The sequence below is a fragment of the Podarcis muralis genome, chromosome 4, assembly GCF_964188315.1.
Source record: "Podarcis muralis chromosome 4, rPodMur119.hap1.1, whole genome shotgun sequence".
In the NCBI taxonomy this organism is placed as follows: Eukaryota; Metazoa; Chordata; class Lepidosauria; order Squamata; family Lacertidae; genus Podarcis; species Podarcis muralis.
In genome coordinates this window covers 8,961,072-8,973,205 of record NC_135658.1, presented here as the reverse complement: position 1 = coordinate 8,973,205, position 12,134 = coordinate 8,961,072, and the positions used below count along the sequence as shown (strand labels likewise).

The 12,134-nt window shown below is 44.9% G+C and overlaps 1 protein-coding gene across 9 annotated transcripts in view; it reads right to left on the bottom strand.

Annotated features, from left to right (window-relative positions):
- Positions 1 to 12,134, bottom strand: part of FCHSD2 (FCH and double SH3 domains 2) — a 149,554-nt gene that overhangs the window by 43,729 nt on the left and 93,691 nt on the right. For 6 of the 9 annotated variants that reach the window (XM_077926896.1, XM_077926895.1, XM_077926892.1 and 3 more), the window contains 2 exons: positions 11,200 to 11,295; positions 8,858 to 8,929 (listed from right to left, as the gene is read on the bottom strand). In XM_077926896.1, the coding sequence (XP_077783022.1) occupies positions 8,858 to 8,929; positions 11,200 to 11,295 (168 nt within the window). The remainder of the gene's footprint in view (positions 1 to 8,857; positions 8,930 to 11,199; positions 11,296 to 12,134) is intronic. The other 3 variants (XM_028725871.2, XM_028725873.2, XM_077926897.1) reach the window with 1 other exon arrangement.

The window sequence follows — 12,134 nt, the reverse complement described above, 5'->3', positions numbered from 1 at the left end:
AAAGGTAAAGGGACCCCTGACCGTTAGGTCCAGTCACGGATGACTCTGGGGTTGCGGCGCTCATCTCGCTTTATTGGCCGAGGAAGCCGGCGTACAGCTTCCGGGTCATGTGGCCAGCATGACTAAGCCGCTTCTGGCAAACCAGAGCAGCACACAGAAACGCCGTTTACCTTCCCACCGGAGCGGTACCTATTTATCTACTTGCACTTTGACGTGCTTTCGAACTGCTAGGCTGGCAGGAGCAGGGACCGAGCAACGGGAGCTCACCCCATTGTGGGGATTCGAACCACCGACCTTATGATCGGCAAGTCCTAGGCTCTGTGGTTTAACCCACAACGCTACCCGCGTCCCTTAAATACCCAGAGGTATTACCCCTCCCCTAATACCCCACAAACATCAGCGGGCCCAAGAAAGGGGGGGGGGTTATTGTCTGGGCAGCCCAGGACCTCCATACACACTGCCCTGGTTTGTGTCCCAGGGTGTTGCTATCACAACAGTTTGGCTTCACCTCTGGAGGCACACTCTTAAGACAGATGGATGCCGACAAGGGTTTGCGCCACTTTTGAGTGTCAGCTGCCAAAGAAAATACGGCTTGTCTCTGAAATAAAATAGAAATCATGCTAATACATTTCCTGAAGGGTAGCTGCGCTGGTTGTTTCTGCTGGAATAGACTGTCTTGAGGTGCCATAATGCCAACATATTGGTTCGTCTTGAACAGCGCCGTAAGACTCTTGGGTTATTTGAAGTGTCCCACCAAGAAAATTGCATGATTTGCTCATCAATCCCATTATTCTGTAAGATTATAGCTTTTGCTGGACCATTTATTTCAACCAACCAATCGCACGTCTTGTGCCCCATGAGGAAAACTTCTCCAACTCCAGGGAAAACATTGGTGGGTATGGCCTAATCTGGTATGCTGTGCCAGCTCACTTGCTAGGAACAACATGTTTCTGCCTCGAAACACAGGACACATAATGGTCTATTGCATTGTTATTCGGCTGTGGCCTGCTTGACATAAAAATTCCAACAGTTCTTGAAATGACCCTCTTTTTTTTTGCGTGGGCTACAAGCTCGTATAGGCTCCAGCCATGCTAACTGAATTCCAGCAGGAATGTGTATTTGCTGAGATGGTGCCAATGTTTATTACAGGATCTTAGTTCCAACTCCATCCAGGAGGAAGAAAACAAACCCTCCCCCATTCTGGCCTGAAAGGACAAACAACAGTCCAAAAAGCGGAGCTAATTATAGATTCACTTTCTGCCTTGAGACTTGCAGCGAAAGCGCTCTGAAAAACCCTTCAGCCTTTGAAAGCAAAAGAAAGCACTAACGTACACAAAATGGCACAAAATCAGCCGTCCTGTGGCACAACCATCTAGCCAGATGAACCCTACCTGAAAAGAGTGTAACTCCTAAGAAGTGGTAGAATAACTCTTTCAAAAAAGGAGGCAGGAGAATCGACAGGCGTCATGAGATAGGAAGTGATGCCCAAAACGGATGGTTTGCTCAAACAGCGACAAGGGAAGCCAGAAATTGTGCCGGGAGCACTAAAGTAGAATCTAAACTGGGGACCACAACATTATAACGTAATGTGAGATGCTGTTTAGGGATCCCAGATATGAACATTATCTTCAGCCAAAGACCAGCTTGGCTGCTTGACAAAACTGTTGGAAAATTCCATTCCACCTTAAGGAGCAGACATGGGATTGTTACGTGTCACATGTCTGTTTAGATTCCAGCACAGTTTGCTAGGAACTTCCGTTGGGTGTATAGCTTTTGCTTTTGACTCCCTTGCTGAGAAGACAAAGAGAGAGATGACATGTTTCTTTGTCCTGATTTATGATTAATAAATCCGTAGTTGTAGTATGCGTCCACAAGCCTCACGCCTATTCTGTGTGCACAGTTTGCTCTGCTAATATAGTGTGCCCCGGCTTTGAAGCCTGGGTCGCTGATTTACGTCGGAGCAGAGGCCGATGGGTCTTCACACCGGGACGGCTGGAAGGAGACGACGCAGCTGGGACTAGCCAGCTGGCCTCTGGACCCTCTGCACGCTGACAACAACTACCAGCCAGGTTAGTAAACTAACATACTGATTCTCAAACAGATTAAATCAAAGCACTACAGCCAATTGTGTAGAACTTACAAATAGTAACTGGGCCTTTGTCAGGGTTGCATAATGAAACGCTCCTCAATAATAATAAAACTGCCAATATTACAATTTATAATCTATGGTACGACTGCATTTGGGTATAGTTCTGGTCGTCTCATCTCAAAAAGGATATTGCGAAGTTGTAAAAAGCTCAGAAAAGGGACACCAAAATGATGGTGGTCTTTGTTGGGAATCTGAATACGTGCAGCTACTCACACAGAGTCAATTAGGGTTTGGCAGACAGCCAAGGCAATGTGGAGGAGTAAGTCTGCCTGGTGATACAGAGGCATGGAGACAGCTCCATGATTGGTCAAGCTCTCTCAAGGGAGTAATGATTAACGGCCTACTAACTGGAATGTGTTAGTTCAGTAGTACGAGTTTGAGTGTAGGAGTTGGAGGTTGAGAGTTGTGAGTCGTGTATGAGAGAGTTAGCTAAAGATCCATGTTCTGTTCTGTTCCTGTAAATGCTGCTGTTGTTGTTGTTTAGTCGTTTATAGTCGTGTCCGACTCTTTGTGACCCCATGGACCAGAGCACGCCAGGCACTCCTGTCTTCCACTGCCTCCCGCAGTTTGGTCAAACTCATGCTGGTAGCTTCGAGAACACTGTCCCACCATCTCGTCCTCTGTCGTCCCCTTCTCCTTGTCCCCTCCGTCTTTCCCAACATCAGGGTCTTTTCCAGGGAGTCTTCTCTTCTCACGAGGTGGCCAAAGTATTGGAGCCTCAGCTTCAGGATCTGTCCTTCCAGTGAGCACTCAGGGCTGTTTCCTTAAGAACGGATAGGTTTGATCTCCTTGCAGTCCATGGGACTCTCAAGAGTCTCCTCCAGCACCATAATTCAAAAGCATCAATTCTTCGGCGATCAGCCTTCTTTATGGTCCAGCTCTCACTTCCATACATCACTATTGTGTTCCTGTAAATAGTCCACTGTATATAAAAAACACCTAACTACAAGTTTCTGCTTCGTCTATCCTGTCTGCAGCCAAGTTGCCAATTGCTTCTGTGGATTCTGAATTACTCTGCTAGGTCTGGCTAAGGTCCTGCAACTAGTCAGAAAGTTGCGAAACACCAATAGGTTTGGCCAGTAGTCTTCTCCCTTGTTTCCCACAGGCAGCTAGTTGGCCAATGTGAGAACAGGATGCTGGACTACATTGGGCCATTGGCCTGATCCAGCAGGCTCTCCCTATGTTCTTATGTTAGCCAAGCCATTCCCCTATCGAGCTACTTCCTATTTGCATAGATTTTATTCATTTGTGTGTGTGTGCAGAAGAGCATTCCACCAGTCCTTAGTTGCTCAGCCCAACCTCAATTTCTGTCTTTGAGAACCAGACCACAGCCTGTATTTCAGAATCTCTAGACTCTGTTCCCCACCAGAAGCACAGCACCTGCCTTACAGAAAGAATGGGTCAAGTATGTACTGATGGACTGGGTTGCAAGCTTGACTGTTTATCCAGGAGAAAGCCTGATTTCTCACCTATTTTCTCATAAATGGATAGAACTTTCTTTATGTATGCCACAACAGCAGCGAGAATACTTATTGCAAAGTATTGGAAGACACAAGATCTACCCACACTGGAAGAATGGCAGATGAAGGTGATGGACTATATGGAACTGGCGGAGATGACCGGCAGAATCCGAGACCAGGGAGAAGAGTCGGTGGAAGAAGATTGGAAGAAATTTAAAGACTATTTACAGAAATACTGCAAAATTAATGAATGTTAGAAAAATGTTGGAATGAAGTAAAGTGGTTTTCAGCAGTAATGTTATAAAGATGTGCAAAAATGGATTGTTAACAGGGGATAGTCTAAAGTTATAATATATTAAGATTAAAGATTAGGATAAAAATAAAGAGGGAAAGGATTTGCTGAACCTACTAATTGAATTGGATACAAAAAAGGGAGGTGTGAGGAGGTCCGGGGAACAGGCAAATGAAAAATAAGATATGAAAAGACTGAACTGTTTTTAACTGTTTTTATTTTGTATTTTTTCTTTTTGTAATACTTTGAAAACCTTAATAAAAATTTATTTAAAAAAATAAAAATATTTTCTCATAAATGGTGAGGAGTCTGAGAGAGGAACGGCTCAAAGTCTAAAAAAACCAGCAACATGCTAGGCTCTCATTAGACCTGCAAAGGGGATGACTAGCTGATCGTTGTAAAAATCAGAAAACTCCCAACAGAAATGAGCATTTATTGCATGCCAGCTACCATACACAAAGTGCAACAAAACAACTCAGTCATTGCTTTGGACAGACATGGGGCGAGGTTTCTACAGCTCACCACTGTAGGGCCCAACCACTGAGAGAAGGAGAATATGCACGATTTAGGGTTCACAGACTTCTGCCTTTTCAAAAGGCACAGTTGAATTTACCGCCCTGATGCCCCTCTTTCTCATTTTCAGTCTGGATTTATTGTGGCTCATTTTATTTTCACTTTAGTTGTAGGACTACTCGCTGTACCGTTTCTACTTTAGAGGAGTCTCGAAAGGCACTGCGGGATAATGTATTCTTCTGTTAATAGCGCTCACATGCAGTGTGAAAACTTGCACAAAGACTCCCAACAATTCCTCGTTCTGTGTAGACAAGCCAACTACCACAGCAGCTGTGCTAGAATCTAGCACTTCTCACATGCAACGCGCAGATGTTTAAACAGAAGCAGAAGAAAGGTTCCTGTTAAAGCATCCCCAGTTCCGAGGCGGGGTGCGGGAACGGGGAGAGAAGCATCTTTGAAAGGCTCTTGGCACGTAACTACAGACTCCTTGATTGTCTAAGGAAGACTGCAAAGAGGAGGAGAAGAAAAAAAGTTCACTTTCTAAATGGGGGTGTTCACAAGCCTGTTGGGTCCCACAGAACGAAGTGACTCATGCCCTTGCACAAATACCCAACTTTGTTAATAATGCTATTTTTGTTCTGCCTTATCTATTCACCGCCTTCCCAGGAGTTTTGGAAAACCCTAAAGGAAGTTCGGAGAGAAGAATGGCTCTCACTTTACAGTCCTGTTTTTCATCTGCGGCAGGTTTTCTCAAAGGGTGAGAGTGATAGTTTTCAACCGTTTCAGACCTGGGGTCCCACAGTATCTGCAAGAAGAAATTAACCTACACATTTACCGCTTGTTTCTTTGTATTTTCTTTCTGCATGTTTTATTTCCTTAGCCCTTTCACCCCCTTGCTTAAAAAAAAAAAAAAACAACACCAAAAATTGTGGGGTGCCATTGGTGTGACCCACTTTTAGGTCAGAATGTGAAATAACTTGTGGATTCTGATCCGCCACTCCAAGGAGACTTTAAGCCTACTGAACACCTTCCTCTTTCAGCAAGCCTTTAAGCCAGGCTTCCCCAACCTTGGCCCTCCAGATGTTTTTGGCCTGCAACTCCCATGATCCCTAGCTAGCAGGATCAGTGGTCAGGGATGCTGGGAATTGTAGTCTCAAAAAACATCTGGAGGGCCGAGGTTGAGGAAGCCTGCTTTAAGCTAATATCTTTTCCAATCTGTATCGGGATTGCTTTTAAGGTGCTTTAAATATGGGCTTATTGCTTTATCACTTGGTGTTCACTGTTCTGGGTTCCTTTCAGAAGAAGGGTAAGATATAAATTTAATAAATAAATAAAACCTGTAGTATTTAGTATCAGCTAGAATTCTACACTTCAGCACTGACCATCACTCTGCATATTGGCTGGAATGGATCAGGCACGAGTGAATTTTGCAATACCCCAAGGTTAACGCAGTCAACCTCCAATGTACAGAATATAATATCACAGGCAGCAACTTGGCAAAAACAGGAAAGAACTGCTTTTAAAAAAATTGTTTCAGCTCTTTGGGGCCATTATCTTGGCAGTAGATTTAGTTGTTTATTGCATTTTCTCACAGGATCACATGCTGTTTGAGGAAGGGGCCTCTATTTCCAATCAGGAAACATAAAGAGCTAGCAAATTTCCTCCTATATTTTGCCATGCTGTTGCAAATATGCTTATCTATGCATTAGTGAGCTTGATAGTAAGTTCTCTGTGCACTGCAGTTTGGGGGAACTTCTGATTAAGAAGTTTACCTTGCCTGCTGACAGCTTTGTGGTTCGGATTTGATTTTAGCCCGTTTGCTTTTAACAAAATTTGATCAAACCCCACTCACCCCATTGCTAAGTTCAAGCCACCTCCTTTAAGCCTCTGATCTCGCCCATTTTTGTTCCCCTCCATTGCTCTTCCCACTGTCTTCTGTTATTTGCTATGCCTCCACCCTCCAATTCCCCAACCTCGGCCTCAAGACAAAGTCTTATCCTTTCTAATCACAACACAGATTCTCCTTTAGCCTCTCTTGGATTGTGTGAGCCACCAGCTTTGTACCACAACATTCAAACGTGATCTACCATCCTCCTGCAAAGGGTAGCACGACGGTTGGGTGGGAACCCAATGTTCCATAGCCAGTAATTTACGTGACCAGGGCAGGTTCTCAATTCTTTACCGAGTCCCAGCACTATACAAATGTTGGCGGATAATCTTGTAGGAGTGTAAACTGGGGATACACCTGCCCTGTACAAAGTGATTGGGATAATCTGGCAAGTTGAGAATGGCTGTGGGTTGAAATTTCACCTTCTGCTTGCTGTTGTACAGGGAGCTGGATCAGAAGCTGTATGGTAAAATAAGCAACAACTCTCTGTTGGAAGCAAGAGAGTCGCCGGCCTCTATTACTGACCCCCTTTGACATGTGTTCGGTGGCTGAAGGTGTTATACTGGGTAGGCAACTTCACTAACCCTCCCAAGAGACAGCCGGCTTCTCACTCGCACCCTGAAAACATGCTGAATTATTCCAAGCAGAAAAATGGCACAGCAGTTGAACAGCTATAAATGTTAGACTACATATGCCCCTATCTCTCCCCGCTCTGTAATTAAGCAACTGAAACCTCTCTCGGAAGAGGCACCCAAGTTCTGTTGAACTATTTATTTGATTGAAAATTAGTCGTTGATCGGGGGGGGGGGGAGTCTTGATTTTAGTTCAGGTCAGCAGATTACTCCATAATGTTCACTGCACAGTTTGCCCATTGAACATAATCATGCATATCCCATGAAAAAGCTACTTGCGCCGAACAGCTCCAACACAAGATGGAAATGAAGTGACTAAAATGCATAACAGTTGCATGTTTTTACCCCTACTTCAAGGATTGTTAACGAATAGAAAAATATAGATTTCCTGGTTTTGATTATTATCCAAAGACTGACTTGCGGGATGAAATTTAGTAGGAAAGTAAAATGGCCAAAAATGAAACACTGGCTACGTGGACTGATAGAAATAAGGACCCCGCTATCAGTTTCCTGGATCCAATTTTATGACATGTGTTTTTGGAAAAGCAAAACAAGGCTTGTCTTGCTTTTATGTCAACTTCAGTATAATGAAAACCAAAGAAAAAATTCAAGTACTGTATCTGAATTCATTTGTACTGGTTCAGTAATGGAGCCTACACTACAGTTTGAAGCTCCTGCATCTTTGGGGCGGGAGGGGGGGGGCTAACTGAGCTCTGTACCCAATGCTTTACCTGGCCCCTTAAGATGAAAGTTAAAGAGACCCCTGACCATTAGGTCCAGTCGTGGCCGAGTCTGGGGTTGCGGCGCTCATCTCGCTTTACTGGCCGAGGGAGCCGGCATACAGCTTCTGGGTCATGTGGCCAGCATAACTAAGCCGCTTCTGGCGAACCAGAGCAGCGCACGAAAACGCCGTTTACCTTCCCGCCGGAGCGGTACCTATTTATCTACTTGCACTTTGACGTGCTTTCGAACTGCTAGGTTGGCAGGAGCAGGGACCGAGCAACGGGAGCTCACCCCGTCACGGGGATTTGAACCGCTGACCTTCTGATCAGCAAGTCCTAGGCTCTGTGGTTTAATCCACAGCGCCACCCACGTCCCTTGAAGATTAGGACAAGTTAATTACGGGGCCTTCTGTATCTCACTGTACCTTCAAAGATGAAGTTAAATGGGGTGCTTAAGAGGGCATTTTCTGTGCAATACCTTGCACCAGGGACCACTCGATGACTATTGTTCAAGATGGCTTTTGGCCACAGCTGAAGGTATTTTAATCCCTTGGGCAGCCTTCCTCAATCTGGTGCCCTCCAGATGTTTTGCACTACAACTCGCACTGATCCCAGGCAGCATGGGCAATGGTCAGGGATGACAGAAGTTGTAGTTCATCTGGAGGGCAGCAGGTTGGGGAAGGATGTCCTAGCAGATGAATTATTTTTGTCTGCTGTCCTCTGTTATCTTAATAATATTTGTTTGCTGCTGCTGCTGAAGTATGCAGCCTCGGGCGCTTTAGCAATTAAGGCAGAAAAATGACATATAAATATCTTAATTAGTTTAACTGAAATCAAGAGTATGGTAAGATACCCATAGTTTTATTCCGCTTTCCCAGAAGGGTACATGGAGCTGAAGGGGGCACTTCTGGTCACAGGATTATGTAAAGCTACTCTAGATATCAGATGGTGCATTGACATCTCACTTCAAAATTCTGAATTATTATAAATTGTGCGTTGTTTGGTCCGGTAAAGTTAAGCAGGCCTCCAAGAATTTAGTTCAGTTCTGAGATCTTGACAGTAGGAATCTGGTTTTTAACACGTTATGCATTCGTTTGTCACTTTAGGCATGGAAGCAGATTGCACCATAACAGTCCTTGCCATCATGCATATCAGCAATACCACGAGACAGTAAATGGTGAGAGCAGATGCTGCCATATACCTCCACTAAGGTCATTCTCAGAGCACTGACAGGTGAAGGCTCAATATCCACCAGCTGAACGGCATTAAAACTCTGAATGTCAAAGGTTGCACAAGGACAAAACACACACACACAAACACATACACACACACACCAGTTAGAACTGCAAGGCAAACACAATTAGGCAAATATGGTTAGTCAGGGAAAACTCAGCCCACTGCCTTTTATATACCCTTGGACTTGATGTAAACAATGCGCTGGGGAAGTCAGAGATATAAAATTAACTTATCTTTTGTTGAGGATGAAGTTAGAAAACATCTGAATTTCAAGGGCAAGTTTGTTGCTTTTTAACAAGGCTTCCCCAGTTTTTATCTGCCTTTCCCCTAATGCAGCACAGACCCAGATCCCTTCCCCCTTGCTAACTATGGTTTATCAAAAATCTGCAAAAAGAAAGGACTTTTAAAAAACAAAAACTTACACTTTGCTTAAATTGGAACTTTCTATTACCTTGGTGTAAGAAGCACAGAAAATTGCTCTTTAGCCACCTGATGAGCTATTTGCTTAATGTGAACCTCTGCAAATATTTGGGGAGACAGTACGATTTGGAAAAAAAAAAATATTTCCCATTTTCAACCATTTCTTAAAACACGATAAATTTTTACAAAACCCCTCCCAGCCTCCCTTGTATTTACGAATTATTCTCAACATAAAATAATTAATTTAGGAAGCTTTTTTGAGGACCTAAAACCTTAAAAAAAAGGGCAATAAGCAAGGGCTGACCACGCACAAGGAAAACACACAAGGCAAGGGAAACACTGGGATCGGTTACAGAGCTTTGTTGTACAGTTGCAAAGATTAATTAGACCTTCCGCTAGGTAAAGGTAAAGGGACCCCTGACCATTAGGTCCAGTCGTGGCCGACTCTGGGGTTGCGGCACTCATCTCGCTTTATTGGCCAAGGGAGCCGGCATGCAGCTTCCGGGTCATGTGGCCAGCATGACTAACCTGCTTCTGGCAAACCAGAGCAGCGCACGGAAATGCCGTTTACCTTCCCGCCGGAGCGGTACCTATTTATCTACTTGCACTTTGACGTGCTTTCAAACTGCTAGGTTGGCAGGAGCAGGGACCGAGCAACGGGAGTTCACCCCATCACAGGGATTCAAACCGCCGACCTTCTGACCGGCAAGTCCTAGGCTCTGTGGTTTAACCCACAGCGCCACCCACGTCCCAGACCTTCTGCTACCATACTCTAAAAATGTGTCTAAATGAACAGATGTCTTAATAAGCTTCAAATTCTTAACCCACCAGTGCAACTGCTCAAATCCTACATGTGGGAGGGGATGGGACTGCGCCGTCCGGCCTCACCTTTCATCATGCATTTACCCCATACAACATTTGCATGTTGGACATAGGGAATGGCACGAATAGAATACAATCTATTGTACAGCTCAGTTTTGTGTGGGGCCAACAGGAAGAACTCGTGCTGGGCTCTAGACACCAAGGTCCCTATGGATATATTAAGTTGAATGTGCAGTATCGGGTGAGGAAGATACACCCTGAGTGGGGTAGGTTGGTATAATCCCAATCTCCTACCACTCATAGGATCTGAATGTTCGAAAAGGGGTAGAAAGGTAAAGGACCCCTGACAGTTAAGTCCAGTCGCAAACGACTCTGGGGTTGTGGCACTCATCTCGCTTTACTGGCCAAGGGAGCCGATGTTTGTCTGCAGACAGTTTTTCCGGGTCATGTGGACAGCGGGACTAAGCCACTTATGGCGAAACCGGAGAAGCACGGAAACGCCATTTACCTTCCCACCAGAGTGGTACCTATTTATCTACTTGCACTTTTTGGCGTGCTTTCAAACTGCTAGGTTGGCAGGAGAAGGGACTGAGCAACGGGAGCTCACCCCATCGCGGGGATTCGAACCGCCAACCTCCCTAGGCTCAGTGGTTAACGCCACAGCGCCACCCGCGTCCCTTGAAAAGGGGTAGCACTCAATAAATTTTGCTGTTGTCCAAAGCAACTATTTGCACTTGAGGCCACTCCTTTTAACAGGCTTAGCACACCTGACTCAGCGCACCTTAGCACACCTGGGTCACAATCCAGTGTTCCCTGTCTGCTGAAGAAAGGCTTAAAAAGGCAATGCGAGGTTGCAAAACTCTTGGACAGCACATCAGTGTGTTTCTCCCCGCAGAAGTATGGATTTTAGAATTTCTTGGGTCATGCCCAGGCAGACAACTGCACACGGCAATTTATTTGCACGTAGACCTTGTTCCCCTTACCAAAGCAGCTTCCCTGGATTGTGGCTCATTCAAAGCATTGAACAAAGGAGTGGAATTAATGTATTTTTTAAAATGCCCTTACGGTGTCACTGTCACAAGGCTGGAACTGGAAGGACTGTGGTTTATGAAATACGGAGTTCTCCTGCAAGAACAGCTGAAAATTGTAATCTCGCACTACCTGAAAGAGACAATGAATACATTTACAGGCATTTAATCCCTGATATTAAAGAGAGAATGTGTGAGACAGAAAAACTGAAGAAACTGTAACACTGCAATAGTTAAGCCAACACCAGAAGGTCTGCAAGGTGCAGTAAACAACATTTAAAACGAAATCAACAAAGATGCTGTAAGAGCATCATTTAAAATACCAATAAAACATCAATGAATACAGTGGTACCTCGCAAGATGAATGCCTCGCAAGACAAAAAGCTCGCTAGACGAAAGGGTTTTTTGTTTTTTGAGCTGCTTCGCAAGACGATTTTCCCTATGGGCTTGCTTCGCAAGACGGAAACGTCTTGCAAGTTTGTTTCCTTTTTCTTAACACCGTTAATACAGTTGCGACTTGACTTCAAGGAGCAACTCATAGCATGCAGTGTGGTAGCCTTTTTTGAGGTTTTTAAAGACTTTGGTGGTTTTTGAAGCTTTTCCAAAACTTTCCCGACACCGTGCTTCAGTGGCGTAGCGTGGGGGGTGCAGGGGGGGCTGACCGCACCGGGCGCAACATCTGGGGTTAGGGCAAATCCACGGGTTAGGGGGCGCAAATCCACGGGTTAGGGGGCGCAAATTACTTGCCTTGCCCTGGGTGCTGACAACCCACGCTACGCCACTGCCGTGCTTCGCAAGACGAAAAAAATCGCAAGTCGGCAAGACTCGCGGAACGAATTAATTTCGTCTTGTGAGGCACCACTGTACTTATTTAAAAAAAACACAAAAACATTTTGTAAAGGCCTGTCTAAACAAAAAAAAGTTTTCACAGGACATATGCAGAAAGGGAGACACGGTCCCTGCCCAACCTTT